The following is a 17,070-nucleotide window of genomic DNA, read 5'->3' as shown; positions in this document are numbered from 1 at the left end:
ACCCTGCCCCGTCCCAGGTACGCACGGCCCAGCCCGGAAGCGCCCCCCAACTCCCCTGGGAACGCAAGGACCCCCCACCAGCGGCCCCACCCCGCCGGGAGCACAGGGGCTATGGGTGCGGGTCCCCCAAAGAGGGCACGCCAGTGCCCACCTGGACGTTACTCCCGTTAATGTGCATGCGGCGGATCATGCTGCCCTGCGTGGTGACGTCTGTCCAGTAGATCATCTGCTCCCTGTAGTCGAAGTCCAGAGCCACGGCATTGTTCAGCCCCTGGAGCCAGTGAGGAAGATACATTAGGCCTCGTCCTGCTGCCACCTCGCCACAACTGCTGGTTAACTGGGCCTTCCTTAAAAACTGAGCCACCTCCTGCCCCTCCCCACCCATGATTCCAAGCCTCTGTACTCGAGAGGTTTAAAACAAGGACGGCCAATGTTTACGTAGGACCTACCATAGACGTAACCAGCTACCACGGAGCTATTGTTTGCGTAGGACCTACCGTATATGGACCAGCTACCAAGGAGCTATTGAAATCATAGAATCACAGGACTGGAAGGGACCTCGAGAGGTCATCTAGTCCAGTCCCCTGCACTCATGGCAGGACTAAGTATTATCTAGCCCATCCCTGAAGGGGTTTGTCCAACCTGCTCTTAAAAATCCCCAATGACGGAGATTCCACAACCTCCCTAGGCAATTTATTCCAGTGTTTAACCACCCGGACAGTTAGGAAGTTTTTCCTAATGTCCAAACTAAACCTCCCTTGCTACAATTTAAGCCCACTGCTTCTTGCCCTATTCTCAGAGATTAAGAACAATTTTTCTCCTTCCTCCTTGTAACAACTTTTTATGCACTTGAAAACGTTACATCCCCTCCCGGTCTTCTCTTCTCCAGACTAAACAAACCCAAGTTTTTCAATCTTCCTCCTAGGTCGTGTTTTCTAGACCTTTAATCATTTTTGTTGCTCTTCTCTGGACTCTCTCCAATTTGTCCCCATCTTTCCTGAAATGTGGCACCCAGAACTGGACACAAGACTCCCATTGAGGCCTAATCAGCGCAGTCCTATTGTTTGCATAGGGCCTACCATATTGCAGCCGGCTACCAAGGAGCTCCTTTGCAAGCTAGGTTGGCATTAGCGCTCACAGCAGGAAGCGAGACGGAGCCTTTCCCCCTCCCCTGAGCAGCGGGCACGTCTGGGGCACAAGGGCAAAGTGGAGGCGGCAGGAGGGTCCATCACCCACCCAGCCTGCACGGCTGCGGGTTGGGCTGGGGCCTCCAGATGCCCAAATATCCTCAGCTGCTGTCAATCAGGGAGGCCCCCTCAGTGGCTTCCAAGAAGCAGCCCTTAAACCAAGGGAGCCTTTTCCCTGAGCCCCAAACCTGACAGGGAGGAGGGGTGCAATCCCCCTCAGGTGACACCGCTTCCACCCTAGGAGCCAGTGGTGACGCCCTACCCCCAACTGGAGAAGCCCAGTTCAAGGCCACGCCTGAGCGGCTGCCCAGTGGAGACGGCACAGACGCCCCCTCCCAGCAGCACCTGTTTGAGCAGCGTGTAGTTGGAGCCGTCCAGGTTGAGTTTCCTCAGGTAGTAGCGGTTGGCGAAGATGAGGAAGGGCTCTTCGTCTGCAGGGGAAAGACAGGGGACGCATCAGACGGGGTCAGATCCCCCCCTCCCCAGGCACAGAGACACTCCAATGCTGTCTTCAGCTTTCCACGGGCCCTGCAGCTGGTGGCAACTGCCCTCACAGCCACCAACCCTCCGAACGGAGCCGGCCAAAGGCACGGAGGTCTGCACTGTGGCAGGCCGAACCTGGACTTCTCCAGCCTGCTCAACAGCCATCAGCCGGAAACCACCCAGCAAAACCGCCAGGGGACCCAGATTCCCTGGCACGGTGCTGGCTCGGCCCAGCGAGAGCACACGGCAAAGCAAGCCCGGCTGCCCGGCCTGCAGCCTGCCAGTCCAGACCTGACGGGGGCACGCTCCTTGAGCTCCTTGGTGCAGAGATACCAACAAAGCGTCCAGCCCCTTGGACACGGCAAGATCCTCCGCAAACCTAGAGGTTTCCGTCTGATCCCCGGCCCCCGGCATGCAAAGCCCCTCAGCACAGGTGCCCCGGGGAGCTGCTCTCTCACCTGTGACGGCTTTGCAGCTGGTCGGGTGGTCGGGCTTTAGTTTGTAGCCCTCTATGCAGAGGCACTTGAAGCTTCCCAGCGTGTTGATGCATTTCTGGCTGCAGGGGTAGGTGGTGGTGCACTCATCAATGTCGATGCAGGTTTTCCCATCGTCTTTCAGTCTGTACCCAGGCCGGCATCTACACTGCAGGAGGCAGCGGGAAGCAGTTAGCAGCGTCCCTGCGGCACGGAGGGGCACACGCGCGTGCACCAACCCTGCACACCCCAGGGCACAAGCAGGGCACGCACAAACGGCGTGAGCGCCCCCAATCACGGCACACCGCATGCAGCGTGCACACGCACAAATACACAGCCAAGGGATGCAAAAATAGCAGGCGGGCAGACACGGTAAACACAAGCAGTGCCTGGGCACACACCTGCACAAATCCCCTCTACAAACACCGGGCGTGCGCACACAGGAATGGTGAACAAACACACCCTGGAATAGCCCCGTGGAGAGCCAGCTGCTCCCCAACTCCCGCTCGGAGCCGCCAGGAGCAGGGCTCGCTCGACAGCTCCTTGTGCTCAACAGGGACCCTCTGGACGTCTGGCACTGCCCTTCCCCAGCCCCACGGCGCAGGCTGGGCCGCCCCCCAGCGACCCAACCTTATAGCCGATCTTGAGGTCCTCGCACTCCTGGGAGCAGCCGCTCAGCTTCTTGTTGAGACACTCGTTGAGGAAGCAGTTCAGCTCATCGGAGCCGTCGGCGCAGTCGTCATTGTTGTCGCACAGCAGGCCCTCGGGCACGCACCGCCCGTTCTTGCACAGGAAGAACGAGTCATTGCACTTGCTCTCTGGAATGACGGCGGGAGCCGGGGGTCACCGCAGGCCGCCCTCGGCATCGCCCCAGGCACCGCTCCCGGGGCACCCCATCAACAGCCCTCCCCGTGCACCAGCCAGGGCCACGCCCAGGGTTGGGCGTACTGCCCCCTGCTGGCCAGGGGAGAAAGGGATTGAGTCCAGGGCCAAAGCACGGGAGAGCCCACTGGGCTGCAAGTGAGGGAAGGGGCAGGAAACCAGGGCGACGGCTCAGAATACAGACCCCGGAGCCCAGGGCCCGTCCCCGGGCACCTACCGGAGCTGGTGCAGCGCGGGTTCTTGGGCGCCTCGTCCGAGTGGTCGTGGCAGTCGAATTCCCCGTCGCACTGCCATTGGCTGTTGCTGAGGCAGCGGCCATTGGCGCAGCGGAATTCGTGCGGGCCGCAGGTCGGGTACTCTGCGGAGAGAGGGGACGTGGTCAGGCCAGCTCGGAGCGGGCGCACGGGGAGCAGGGCATCCCCACGGGCATGGCCCAGGCAGGATCAGAGAAGGCTGGCACCTCGCCTCCCCCTGGCGCTTGGGCAGGGCCCTTTCCGCAGGGGCTGGCAGCTCACGCAGCCTCACCCGCCACTCTGATCAACGCAGTGGGACCTGGGGCTCCCCCGCCCGTCCCCATGTCTCGCTCGGAGCCAGGAGCTGCGGAGCCTGGGCTGGGGGGGGACGGCAGCCCCAGCTCCACGCCCCGTTCCATGCCGGCACCCACCGCACTCCGGGGACTCGTCGGAGCCGTCGCCGCAGTCATCGTCGTGGTCGCAGACGAAGTGCTTGGGGATGCACTGGCGGTTGGCGCACATGAACTCCCGCTCGTCACACGTGCTGTTGTACACTGTAACGAGGAGCCGCTGGTCAGCGCCCCGCGGCCAGGCCCCCCGCAACTGTCCCCAGCCCTCACACAGGGGCTCAGGCTGGGAGGCAAAGGGCAAACTAGCCAGCTCTGCCTCACAACCCCTTCCCCCCCTTCGGAGAAAGGTCACCTGCTCCTGTGTAGAGAGGGAAACTGAGGCACGGAGCTGGTGGGGGGGGGGGAAGTCATACGGGACTAGAATCCAGGCAGCCTGACTCCCGAGCAGCACTGCCCGATCCGCTGCAGCCTCTAGGTGATAGCACCGGAGTCAATTGCTCCCCAGCCCAGGGGCTCCCCGGCTTGCTGGCTGCCCCAGCCCAGGGGCTGCTGGCTCCCTGGCCCAGGGGCTCCCTTCCCCACCCCCCGAACCGAGCGCAGCCACAGGGCGACTCACAGCAGCCAGCAGCTAGGGACTCGTCAGAGCCGTCTGCACAGTCCTTGTCTCCGTCGCAGAGCCAGCGCTCTGGCACGCACACGTATGTGCCTGGGCACTGGAAGGACCCCGAGCTGCAGGTGGTCAGCCCTGGGGGGGACAGAGGGGTGAGCAGGGCTTATGGGGTGGCTAGACACATGTTGGTATTGAGAGAGAGGCAGCGTGGGGGGTGCCAGAAGGGCTCCCCCACGGAGGCTGCGTCCAGCGCAGAGAGGGGCCTGGGCATCTCATCCCCATATACCCTGAGAGGTCCCAGCGGGTGAGCTCAGCACACGCCGTAACGGGTGCCCTGGCTCCGTGCGCGGGGGCGACATTCGGCTTGGCCCGGCTGAACCCCGGGTAGTTTTCGGGTCTGGGCCCCTTTGGGGCTGTCTCACATGATCCCCGAAGCAGCTTGTGGGGTCAGGACCCTGCCTGGGTGTGAAGCCTCCCCCACCCCGGGGGACCTGCCGGCAGTCGCTCCCTCGCCCCACCATAGAAATAGGCAGCACGTCCACTGTCCCCTCTAGTGGAGGGTCTCAGAACAACTGGCAACCTAGTGACTGATTCATGCCCCCCCCAAGACAGGTGGAGCCAGCCCCCCTCATTTTACAAATGGAGAAACTGAGGCACAGGGAGGTCACCTGGCAAATCAGTGGCAGAACCCAAGAGTCCCCACTCCGCATTCTGCTGCTCTCACCACTAGACTCACCTCCCGAATTTGGCAACAGAACTCAGGAGTCCTGGCTCCTGGTCCCCCTTGCTCCAACCACTAGACACCCCTCCTCTCCCAGACCTGGGAATAGAACCCAGGAGTCCTGGCTCCCAGCCCCCCTGCTCCAACCACTAGACCTTCCTCTCCTCCCCGAGCTGAGAACAGAACGAACCCGGGAGCTCAGACCACCTTCCTGCTCTAGCCGCTAGTCCCTACTCCCCCAAGGATAAGGTATGGCTCCCTGGCTTTGCACTTCGAAGAGACACCCCTGGCCCACTTCCGCCAGGCTCCCTTCCTCTTGCTGGGTTTTCCCTGCCCCCTCCCGGCAGGGCTTACGGCAGCGGCTGTCTTCGTCGGAGCCATCCCCGCAATCGTCTGCTCCATCGCACACCCACAGCTTGGAGATGCAGCGGTGGTTGTTGCATTCAAACTGCATGGGGTAGCAGAATTTATCTGGGAGGGGAGGGAGAGCCGGCAGTCAGGGCGGCACCAGGAGCTCGGGGAAGGGAACAAGGTGGACAGGACGCTCGGCTGTGTGACTGCAGCTGTTGCTGGGGCTCAGGGCACGGGGCTGAGCAGCGGCTGGGCAGGTGATAACACCGGTTCTACGCTAGGTGGTGCCTAGACCCCATGGGGATGGGCACAGTAGGATCATGGGGACGGTGTGCGCTGGATGTGGAAGTTCCACGTTGATAGGTTCTGAGTGAGCAAAACTGGGGCTCCAGCACCCCCCAGAGTTGAAGGCCAGCAAGACCCTCACCCAGACTGATGTCTAACACCACCCTGATCATTCCGTTCAGGCGGCTGTCAACTCCAGGGTTGTCAGTGTCACCTCCCAGCCCTGAAACAAGCGTGAAACTGTCGCACGAGACCACGTGCGCAAACGTGCAAGGGGCCACTGCGCTGGCGTCTTTGTTCTTTAGAGAAGGGAAAGACGAGGGCTGGTCTGCGCTAAATGCCTTGGGCCAGAGCGTCCAGTCCCGGGGAGGGGAGAGTGAGTGATCCCTGGCCCCTGGGCGATGGACATGAGAGATTTAAAACCTCACTCACGCCGTAGGAACTGGGAATAACGCGTCGGGGGGGTGCTCACTGCGGTCTGTCCCCTCCATGTTCTTCCTCCCACAATCCCATGCTCCCCGTGGGGTGCCCATCCTTGCCCTTCCCACAATCCCATGCTCCCCATGCTTACTGCAGTGTGTCTCGTCTTCGCCGTTCTCACAGTCGTCCTCCTTATCGCATGTCCAGGTCATGGGGATGCACCTCCCGCTCGGGCAGGCGAAGTAATTAGCCGGGCACTTGGGTTTCCTCACTCCTGGGGCGGGGGCAGGAAAGGCGCAAGGGCTGATTCGGTGACACCGGCTGAGCCTGGCTACACCGTACAGCTAACCCTGGGCTCGGCTCTGCAGAGCGACACCAACCCTGGCATAGAGCTCCATCAGCCAGCGCAGCGTGGGGTCAAAGGGCATCCAGAGAAACTCCCCTCCCACATTCTCTTCCATTAACGGGGATTATGGTAGCACCCGCACCCCAGCTGAGAAGGGCGTCCCGGTGTGCTGGCCGGACCCCGACCGGGACAGGGGCCTCAGGGCGCTGCGAAATGGAGGCCCTGGGATGCTGCCTGGACTCCGCCCAAGAGACAGACTAAACGGAGGCCCAGAGATGCAGGGACATACCCAAGGCCAGCCGGGCAGAGCAGGGAATGGCTCTCCGATCCCAGCCCAGTGCCTCCTCCACCCGGCCCCTGGGGCTGGACGGTCACTAGCTCCCCAGGCAGGAACGCCTCACCCCGTGCCGGTCCGCGATCGTTTGCTGTCAGTACAGCCTTGTGCCATTTCCTTCCCCACCCCCTCACCCCAATCCCACACGACTGCCCCCCCACCCAGCTGGGGACCAGCAGCCCCTGCTGGCGGGCCAGGCTGGGCACTGCTGTAGCCTGCCCGCCGAGCTCCCCGGCCCCATCCCGTCACCGGCGAGGCCCCGCGCTCACCTGGGCAGTTCTGCTCGTCCGAGTAGTCGCCGCAGTCGTTGGCTCCGTCGCACACCCAGGACGGGGCGTAGCACAGCGACGTGTGCTCGCACTTCTGGAACGTCAGGCCTTTCACCCCCAGCTTGAAGTAGCTGCTGCAGTCGGTGACGCCTACAGGAAAGGCCGGAGTGGCTACTTCCCTCGGCTCGCGGGCCGGGGCACAGCTCCCAGCCGCCACCCACCCCCGCCCCGCGTTCTGCCTGGCAGGGGCGTCCCCTCCGCCGTCTGCACCCTCACAATTCCGGCTGGCAGCTGAGCCGGGCCCGGGGAGCGGCGGAGGGGCAGCTCCCGAACAACCCCCAAAAGGGGAGACCGACGCTCCGGCCCAGACAGCAGGGAGCCACTGGGGGAACCGCTGAGACCCGAGTGCACCCACGGGCACACACACTGCGCGCTCACACACACACAGTGCAAGCACTCAACAGTTACACACACACACACACACACTTGTCCTCCCTCCCCATCACAGCCCTCCTCTGTCACTGCCAGGGGAGAAGATCCCTCACTGCCTTGGATGACGTACAGACCCCCCCGTGTGATGAAGTGGGACTGTTCTTAATGGTTCCTCTGAATAGTGTGGGGGTGCCTCAGTTTCCCCTATGCAGTTCTTAAGTATCTAGGGGGTGGGGTAAGGGGGTATGATCATTGCAGAGCCCTAGAGGGCAGGCGTGTGCAGGGGTCTGGACACAGAGAATGGCCGACACCCTGTTTCCTGGCAACTGATGGCCTGGGCCCTTCCCCCCTGCAAGGTGAGAGCTAAAGGGTTGGAGAACAAAGGAATCCGGTGACCTCCTGGCCTGGGAAAGGGACAAAGCCCAGAGGAGGAGGGGCTGGAGAGTGAGTTAGTTTGGGGCTGGCTGGAGACGATGAGTGAAGGACAGACGGGGTTGTCTGGCTCACTGCCCCCCAAAATGGACCCGGCTGAGGGGTCCTGTTCTCTGTACGTACAAGCTCTGTGTTAGACCATGTTCCTGTTGTCTAATAAACTTTCTGTTTTACTGGCTGGCTGAGAGTCCCGTCTGACTGCGGAGTTGGGGGGCAGGACCCTCTGGCTTCCCCAGGACCCCGCCTGGGCGGACTCGCTGTGGGAAGCGCAGGGAGGGGCAGGGGATGCTGAAGGCTCCGGGGTCAGACCCAGGAAGGTGGAAGCCGGGTGAGCTTCTTGCCCTGGGGACAGGCTGCTCAGAGAGGAGACTTCCCCAGAGTCCCTGCGGCTTCCAGAGCATCGCCTGGGGACTACGTGACACCCCGCCCGTGGTGACTCCTGGCTGAAGCCTGCGGCCTGCCCCCTGCTACCGGCCCTGCCCACCCCCACGCCGGCTGCAGGTGCCAGGCCGATCCCTTCTGCCCGTCTCCCACGCCCGTTTCGCGGCACCTCACGAAGTGCTTCTGACAGCCTGTCGGGAGGTGGCATGTCAGGGGCTGCGCAGGGCACCCTGGCAGTGACAGGGCGGCCGGGCCTGTTCCCAGGACACAATAACCTGGCTCGAACTCTATTGGGGGGGGGGTGAGTCACGGCAGGGTACAGGGGGGCTGAAGGGCTTGGTTTCCCCTCCCCGCTGGGGGTGGGGGCAGCTCTGAGCCAGGGAACGAGAGGCCGAGGGGAGGTCCCCCCCGTGCAACGCTGCCACTCACTGCAGTTCATCTCGTCCGACGCGTCCTCGCAGTCGATGAATTGGTTACAGCGGCTCGAGTTCCCGATGCAGCTCCCGTCCCGGCACCGGAACTCCGTCACCGCGCAGCTGGTCTCTGCAACGAGGGGGACAGACCGGAGCTACGGGGGGCTCGGCGGGCAGCCCCTCGCGCTCACTGCAATGGGGCTCACACACGCCCCTCGCGCTCACTGCAATGGGGCTCACACACGCACCTCGCGCTCACTGCAATGGGACGCACACGCACCCCTCGCGCTCACTGCAATGGGACGCACACGCATCTCACGCTCACTGCAATGGGACGCACACGCACCTCGCGCTCACTGCAATGGGGCTCACACACGCACCTCGCGCTCACTGCAATGGGGCTCACACACGCACCTCGCGCTCACTGCAATGGGGCTCACACACGCACCTCGCGCTCACTGCAATGGGGCTCACACACGCACCTCGCGCTCACTGCAATGGGACGCACACGCATCTCACGCTCACTGCAATGGGACGCACACGCACCTCGCGCTCACTGCAATGGGGCTCACACACGCACCTCGCGCTCACTGCAATGGGGCGCACACGCACCCCTCGCGCTCACTGCAATGGGGCGCACACGCACCCCTCGCGCTCACTGCAATGGGGCGCACACGCACCCCTCGCGCTCACTGCAATGGGGCTCACACACGCACCTTGCGCTCACTGCAATGGGGCTCACACGCACCCCTCGCGCTCACTGCAATGGGACGCACGCACCCCTCGCGCTCACTGCAATGGGGCTCACACACGCACCTCGCGCTCACTGCCATGGGGCTCACACACACACCTCGCGCTCACTGCAATGGGACGCACACGCACCCCTCGCGCTCACTGCAATGGGACGCACACGCACCCCTCGCGCTCACTGCAATGGGGCTCACACACGCACCTCGCGCTCACTGCAATGAGGCTCACACACGCACCTCGCGCTCACTGCAATGGGGCTCACACATGCCCCTCACGCTCACTGCAATGGGACGCACATGCACCCCTCGCGCTCACTGCAATGGGGCTCACGCTCACTGCACTGGCTGCCCCCACAGCCTGACAGGACACTTCGGGAGCGACCTGACTTGTTTATCTTGGCCCCTCACTCCGCTCCTTTCCTCTCCACACTCAGACCCCTGCCTGACAAGGGGAAGGAAGCACCGGGAACCTGGCCGCTCGTGCACTGGGCTCCGCGAGCAGGGCTGGGCACGAAGCGGCCTGGTTCTCAGATGCTCCTAAACCACCCCGACAGCTCAGCGTTGGCACCCAGCTGAGGATGGCACGAGGGCCCTCTCCCCGGTACGCAGGACCGGCACAGGGGGCACGCAGATCTGGGCACCCGCCACAACCCTGGTCAGGGCGCCACGTTCCTCCTGTCACAGCAGCAGCCATGCCCAAAACAGCAGTTCTCGGGCGTTGGGGGCACGGCCTTGCCAACCCTGCCGATCCAGCAGGGGACACACGTGAGCTGGTGCCTCTTCCCGGGGCTCTGCTTGGAACGGAGCCTCTGCGTTCACTAGTGCTCTGTGCCCAGTGGGGGTCGGACTCCAGCCACAAGGGGCTCTGCTCCTCTTTACACTGGGGAGTTTGGGACTGCTGCAAAAATCTTCTGGGCAAAATGTGTGTGTGTGACGTGCAAACACGTCCACGCTCGTGTGTGTACGTGCGTCCCCCACATGCAAACACCCTCATGCTTTTGTGTGTGTGTACACATGTATGTGTACCCCACATGCAAACACACCGGAGCTCGAGTGTGTACGTGTGGGTATATGTATGTGTATGTGTGTGTCCCACATGCAAATACACTGGTGCGCGTGTATGTACGTGTGTGTCCCACATGTGAACATGCCCGCACTCATATGTGTAAGTGTATGTGTCCCCCACATGCAAACATGCCCACACTCGTGAGTGTAAATGCGTCCCCCACATGCAAACACCCCCATGCTCGTGTGTGTGTGTACATGTGTGTCCCCCACATGCAAACACCCCCATGCTCGTGTGTGTGTGTACATGTGTGTCCCCCACATGCAAACACCCCCATGCTCGTGTGTGTGTGTACATGTGTGTCCCCCACATGCAAACACGCCCACACTCTGCATGCACAGCTGCCCGGGCAGCCTTGGCACAGGGTTATTTGAACTCTCCTCTACTTACAAAATGTACAAAGAGCCCAAAGCCGCAAGGTACGCTGCAAACTGCGTCAGGACGGAGGGTCTCTCTCTTTCCAGGTATGTTACATGACTCCAGCTAGGCCCCCCCCACCGAAATACAAGCATCTCGCACGAGTATTTGCAGAGCGAGTCTCCCCGACCGCTGGGAGATGGTTCGGGATTCCTAGCCACATTGTATGGCGGGAGAAGCCAAGCCCAGACAGAGGAAGGTCCAGCCGCTCCCGTTTGCCCTGCCATGCAGAGAGAGCCGCCGAGGCCAGGTCTGAAACGCAGCTGCGGGGGGCTCGAGCTGGGAGTCTGACCCGGCAATCCGTTGCTCTCCAGCCCTGCCTCCGTCATGCACCAGGTGGACAGCAGTGAGGGGGAGCTGGGACAGAGCCAGGCCCGCCCGGTGCAGGAGCCGCCCGTGGCAGGCGAGCGCCAGGCAAGGGAGGGGAATCACTTACTGTTACAGGGCACTTCGTCTGAGTTGTCCCCGCAGTCGTCCATGCCGTTGCACCAGTACACGTTGGCCACGCAGCGCCCATTCATGCAGTGCAGAAAGCCCTTCTTACACTTGCGGCTGCCTGCGGGGGAGGAGCGGAGAGGGGAGCTGCAGGGCTCAGGGGGTTGCTGGCCCCCCATTTGCAGTTCGAAGGGGCACCATGCACGTGCCGGCTCCTGTCTGCTTCCCACTGCCCGTGGGGGACCACAGTGAGCGAAGGATGTTACAGCAGGGTCAGGGGGGCTCAGAGGCCCCCCATGGCATGGCCCAGCCTCCCCCACCTCTGCCCTGAGCACAGGAACAGGGTCATTCAGAATCAGGCTAACACACCATCAAGTGCCCGGCTCAGATGCTGAAGTCCTACAGCAATATTCCCGGCCATGCAGGTCACGTGTAGGGCAAGCAGGTGCAAAGCTTTCAGAGACGAGGGGGGTCCCGTTGGGGGGGCGCCAGCACCCGTTAGCTACCGTTTCTTTATGAGAGCCGCCCCGTCTGTGTGGTCAGTGAGCCCCAGCCCTGGTTAACGGGCACGGGGAAGCCAAGTGATACGCCCAGGGGAGAACCCAGGAGAATCCCAGTCCCCTCCTGCCCAAGCCAGACCATACGCCAGGCTGGGACCAGAAATCAGGAGCTCGGGGTCCCACTTCCCCCATCCCAGCCACTAACCAACGCTCCCATCCCAGAAACCTGGCGTCCTGGCTCTATCCATGAGACCGAGCGCCCAGCCCAGAGCCAGGCCAGGAGTCCGACTGGGCGCTGGGCGGGGGGGAGAGCCGACAGGGCTCCAGGTGGGGGGAACCGCTGGGGCGGGGGGAGCTGAGCCGAGCGCGAGAGGCCCTCACTGCAGTAGGACTGCTTCTCGTCGGACTTGTCCTTGCAGTGCGCGGTGCCGTCACAGGTACGGCTGTAGTCGATGCACTCCCCGTTCCCACACTCGAACTCGTGCACGTTGCAGGTGGAGTTGAGGGCTGGGGGTGGGAAAAATTTTTTGGGAAGAACCCCTTGTCCATGGGCACCATGCCCTCCCCATCCCCCTTCCACGTGCACCCCTGCCCCCATGCACCACCCCCTTCCCATCCCTCCCCCTTTATCCTCCTCCCACCCCCCTTCTGCCTCCCCCTCCCCTCTTTATTCCTAGGGTTGGCTCCCTCCACGTGGGGAGCATGACCGGGGGGGGGGGGGGGCACTCACCTTTGCAGGTGAAATCTTCCTGCAGGACCCGCTCACCCCGGCAGGAGCAGTTGACGTGCCCCTTGGGGGTGAGCAGGCACAGGTCCTGGCAGCCCCCGTTGTTCATCCTGCAGGGAGACAGCTCGCCTGGGGGCAGGGGAAGAGCAGAGTCACACGCAGGCCCAGCGGAGACCCCAGCCAATGCTCCAGGACAGGGGTGGGTGCCAGACCCCTGTGCTGAATGGGGGGCTCAGCAGCCTGCTGGGGAGGGATCAGGACCGACGGGAGGGGGTGTCTCTATGGGGCAAATCCCCACCCCCAGCTTGCACAAAGGACAGGAGAGCTGGGAAGGGATCGGGACCATGGGGGAGGGGGGTCTCTATGGGGCAAACCCCTCCCAGCCTGCCCAGGGGATGGGAGAGCTAGGGACGGACCGGGAGAGACCAGGGGTGGGTCTCTATGGGGCGAACCCTCCCAGCCTGCCCAGGGGACGGGGTGAGGTGGGCATGAGGGGCAGGGGGGGCTCCAGGCAGGAATTCCCGGCCCGGGGCCTGTTCCCTTACAGCTGTTGGTGTCGTTGGCCACGGCGATGATGCCCATGGGCTGCTGGGGGATGTCCACACGGAGCAGCTTCATGTCCGTGCCCACGTACTTGTTGGCACGCTGCACGGCCCGGCGCACCCAGTCCGTCCAGAAGATATAGTCGCCGTAGACAGCCAGGCCGAAGGGGTGCACCGGCTCCGATTTCAGGATCACCTGCCGGGCACCCTCACACCGTTAGCCCAGGGGCTGGGGGCAGACGGGAACAACCGCTGCAGCCACCCCCAACGCTGGACAGTCCCTGGACTAGGAGGGTCCTACCCTTCGCAGGAGGCTGTGCCCAGGGTCGGCCCGGCTGCCCCGCCAGTGCCCATCACCGCCCACTCTGTCCCACCGTGGTGATAACACCGATCCAGGCTCCACTGTGCCCGTTCCAAGGAGATCCAGCCAGCGCTCACTAGGCCTGGTCCGGGTCCCATCCCTCGGCCCCTGCCCCGCAGCAAGGCCCCCTGCCCCAGGGGTCTGCACTCACGTAGCGGTGGGACCCGTCGTACTCGCACCGCTCGATCTTGTCCAGCGTGGCGTCGGAGAAGTAGATCTTCTCGGCCTTGTGGTCGATGGCCAGCCCGTTGGGCGTCCGGATGTCCTGGTCGATGACGATGAGGACATTGGCGCCGGCCAGGGTAGCTCGCATGATGCTGGGATGCTGCTCGTTCCAGTTGGTCCAGAACATCATGCTGAGGGCAGGGAGGCGGGAGGGGCGGGGCTGAGCCGGGCGGTGCTGCATGGCCGGCCCAAGCTGCACTGGAGCCCCCCTGGGGCCGGCCCGCCAGGCCTCTGGGACTGGGGAGCTCCAAGCTGCAGCCCATGGGTTCCCCAGCCCCACGTTGCTATTCCCTGCTCACTGCGGGATCCCCCCAGGCTCTGGGCTGAATGGGGCTGCTGGTGCATTTACAGGGATATGGCCCGGTAGGATGGGAGGGGCAGTAACAGGGACGAGACTAGAGAGCCTGCCAGGAAACCGGTCCCAGCAGCTGGGGAAACCCGCCAGTGACCCCCTGACAGCAGCGCTGCCAATCCAGCTCTGCTGACGTGATGCTTAACATTTCACTCCAGGTCGGGGCAGGGAATGGGACACGGGGCCTTTCCCCTCTTGGGGGCACTGGCTCCCATCTGGCCCCAGGACAAGGGACTGGCTGGCTCAGGTGCGTAGGGAAATGGGGCTCGGGGCCTGTCCCCTCTAAAGGGTGCTGGCTCCAATCCAGTCCCAGGGCAGGGACTCACTGGCTTAGGGAGGTGGGGAACGGGACATGGGGCCTTTCCCCTCTAGGGGGCGCCGGCTCTGATCCAGCCCAGAAGGCCCGTGACTGCACGTTCCCACGGCCCGTGTGTGAAATGAGCTCTGTTGTGACCAGCCCCCTCCCAGTTACACGTGCCCCAGTCACCAAGGGCACCGCAGCCCCTTCGAGAGGGCAAACCCCCAGCAGGCCCAGGGAGACTGCTCATACCCCCGAGGCCCTGGCAACGGGGGAGCCAGGCTGAGGCCTGCGGCAGGGGGCTCTCCCTCCAGCTCTGTGCACAGGCTGTCCGTCTCCAGGACGGCTGCTCCGCTCGCCCGCACAAGGCTCCAGTGCTTACTTCTGGCACTCGTCCAGCACGAAGGCTCGGGGGTGATCGTCTCCCGACATGGTGATGACCGTCTCCCGCTCGAAGGCCCCCAGGCGGCTCTGATCCACCGTGTGCCGCGTGATGGTGGACGTGGTGTAGCTGGTCCAGTACAGCGTGTCCCAGCCCCGGTGGTACGCAAGCCCCTCCACTGAGCCCACATCTGCAGGGGGGAGACACAGAGTGGGATGAGATTCGCTAGTCAGGCCGTTCCCCACACTCAGCGCCCAGCTGTGCCACCTCCAGATGTTTCTGAGCCGTTCCCTCCTGCTCCAGCCTGCCAGCGGACTGGAAACTGCGACCTTCAGCACTCAAAGCGCACGCCCCCGCCCCGGAGCTACAGGAGAACTCCATCGGGCCGGAGCAGTAGTAGAGCCGTTATCCTCTACGTGGGCCACCACTTCGGTCACGACACACCAGACAGCAGCGAAACGGAGCAGGGGGACACAAGCTAACAGCAGCAGTGGGTAATTCAGGCTGGAGTCACAGACGGCTCAGGGTTCAAGGCATCAGGCATGAAACAGCAGAGCCCCTGGAGCTACAAGGTCAAGTGCCAACCTGCTGCTCCCCCCACCCCCCGCCCCTTACTGCCATCACCCTAGGGAAGCACGGACTTCAAAACCAAGGCCCTGACTTCTCTGCCCATGGCACGTCTCCAGGGCCCCCGGCACCGTAGAAGGGGGCAGGCCCTGCATGTACCTCCTCTGTCGAGGGCCTGAGGACTGCAAAGCCATGGAGATATTTCTGATGTTACTGAAATGCTGCAGCAACCCCCCGACCCTTTCAAATCTCCATGAACCCCCAGGCCTGCAGCGGTAGAAGGCTCAAGACCAGCCCTCCATGCTCAGTGCCCGGCAAGGATACCCGAGGCCCGCATCGCTACCTGCAGGACCCCCATCGTCTCCCCCTCCGCTCTCGTCATGAGCAAGGGCTTTCATTTCCCCACCTCCAGCGCGACGCACATCAGGCAGCATCCCTGAGCTAGCCAGTGCTGTGAGCAGGGCACTGGTCGGCACAGCCGCCCCAGAGCCCGACGAGCCGGGATCCACGGCGGGCACCAGGTGCTTTTGAGTTAACCGGCCAGGCACGGCCGGGTTTGTGCAGCTCAACTAGCGAAGCTAATGAACAGGAGGAGCGAATGCGACCGTCTCTGAAGGGAGCCGTGCCTCGAGTCAGTGTTTGAAGAGCGAATGGGGCACGGGGGACTCAGCTGCAGCCCCCGCTCCGCGGAGAGAGACACTTAGTCCCCGCTAAGCCCTGCACTTTAATAATGTAAACGAGACGCACACAACAATCAGGACGATCTCAAGCGCCCTTGGGCCTTTAATTATCCAGGGCTGGCAAGGGGACAGGAAGGAGAGCGGTGACGAGGGGTTTAATATTCATGCGGTGCTGGGGATTTGCATGCAGCTGACTGCAGCTTGTCCCGCTAGGCGCACGGCACTGGCTGGGTCCCTCCGGGGCTGCTGCACGGTGAACAGCAGCCGGCCTGTGCAGCGTGACCTAACTCCAAAATGGTGAATTGGGATGGGCGCACATGGCTGGAGTTTGCTCTTCGCTCCGACCTGCTCGCTAGCTCCTGAAGCAGGACGCGCCTGGCAGCAAACGGCTCCGTGCCGTGCTAGGGACTGCTTCCAGAAGGGTCTGTGATACTTTTTGTTCTGCAAACGGCCTTGCTGCAGAGAACCCAGCAGGCTGGGCCGGGGAGGACAGCTTTGAAAAGAGGAGCCTAGCTTAGGCTTTCAGTAAGCAGGGCAACGCAGGGTGAACTGTGGTGGAGATCTGGGGAAGGCGTGTGGCGGAGGATACAGGGAGTGGGGCTCTCCAAGAGATGCCAAGCAGCACCCCACGGCACGTGTGGGGCTTCAGTTCGACCCTACAGCCACAGTGCAATGGTCACCTACCAACAGCCCCACGCCCAGCACGCAGACGCTGGGAGGGGAACAGCCAGGGCGTGGGAGGCTTGTGCGAGCAGAGGGGGCTGGCAGGGGCTGGAGCTGGGCGGAGGAGCCAGGAGGGAGGCTGCAGGCTGATGTAGGCACAGCAGGCGAGAGGAGGACCTGGGCCTGGGAAGAACGGAGCACTATCCCCTCCCTAGAGGGCTTCGCTGGGGCGTCCAGCCAGTCCTCGTGCCTGTCGTGGACGGGGCGCTCTTCCTGGCTGGCGTGGCCGGCCACAGGCTGGCGTTCGCCGTCCTCCTGAAGCGCCCGGTGCTCTGGCACGGTGCTGCTCGACCTCAGCCCGGCGGACGTGCTGCAGCCACCCTGCAAGCGCGGCTCTTGGGGGACGATCTCTGCAAGCTCCTGCACTGCGTGGGCGTGGCCAGCTCCTCCGCCACCGCCGTCACCCTGACGGCCCTGGCCGTGCACCGCTCCCTGGCCCTGGCG

At 63.3% G+C, this 17,070-nt stretch overlaps 1 protein-coding gene and 1 long non-coding RNA gene across 5 annotated transcripts in view; both read right to left on the bottom strand.

Annotated features, from left to right (window-relative positions):
- LRP1 (LDL receptor related protein 1) overlaps window positions 1–17,070 on the bottom strand; it is a 178,611-nt gene that overhangs the window by 22,727 nt on the left and 138,814 nt on the right. For all 4 annotated transcript variants that reach the window (XM_048832179.2, XM_048832181.2, XM_075121482.1 and 1 more), the window contains exons 42-58: window positions 14,657–14,846; window positions 13,551–13,755; window positions 13,042–13,234; window positions 12,500–12,625; window positions 12,151–12,276; window positions 11,271–11,390; window positions 8,619–8,732; window positions 6,945–7,094; window positions 6,147–6,269; window positions 5,294–5,410; window positions 4,225–4,353; window positions 3,690–3,812; window positions 3,243–3,383; window positions 2,774–2,961; window positions 2,129–2,312; window positions 1,533–1,618; window positions 152–271 (exon numbers count right to left, since the gene is read on the bottom strand). In XM_048832179.2, coding sequence (XP_048688136.2) covers window positions 152–271; window positions 1,533–1,618; window positions 2,129–2,312; window positions 2,774–2,961; window positions 3,243–3,383; window positions 3,690–3,812; window positions 4,225–4,353; window positions 5,294–5,410; window positions 6,147–6,269; window positions 6,945–7,094; window positions 8,619–8,732; window positions 11,271–11,390; window positions 12,151–12,276; window positions 12,500–12,625; window positions 13,042–13,234; window positions 13,551–13,755; window positions 14,657–14,846 — 2,435 coding nt within the window. The remainder of the gene's footprint in view (window positions 1–151; window positions 272–1,532; window positions 1,619–2,128; window positions 2,313–2,773; window positions 2,962–3,242; window positions 3,384–3,689; window positions 3,813–4,224; window positions 4,354–5,293; window positions 5,411–6,146; window positions 6,270–6,944; window positions 7,095–8,618; window positions 8,733–11,270; window positions 11,391–12,150; window positions 12,277–12,499; window positions 12,626–13,041; window positions 13,235–13,550; window positions 13,756–14,656; window positions 14,847–17,070) is intronic.
- On the bottom strand, window positions 8,739–11,264 carry LOC142069634 (uncharacterized). The gene is made up of 3 exons (XR_012665567.1): window positions 9,383–11,264; window positions 8,949–9,318; window positions 8,739–8,884 (listed from the first exon to the last, which is right to left on the bottom strand). It is a non-coding gene; the product is annotated as an uncharacterized LOC142069634 (long non-coding RNA).

The sequence above is a fragment of the Caretta caretta genome, chromosome 20 (assembly GCF_965140235.1).
Source record: "Caretta caretta isolate rCarCar2 chromosome 20, rCarCar1.hap1, whole genome shotgun sequence".
NCBI lineage: Eukaryota > Metazoa > Chordata > Testudines > Cheloniidae > Caretta > Caretta caretta.
The sequence above is the reverse complement of the archived record's forward strand: the minus strand, read 5'-3'. Positions and strand labels throughout refer to the sequence as shown.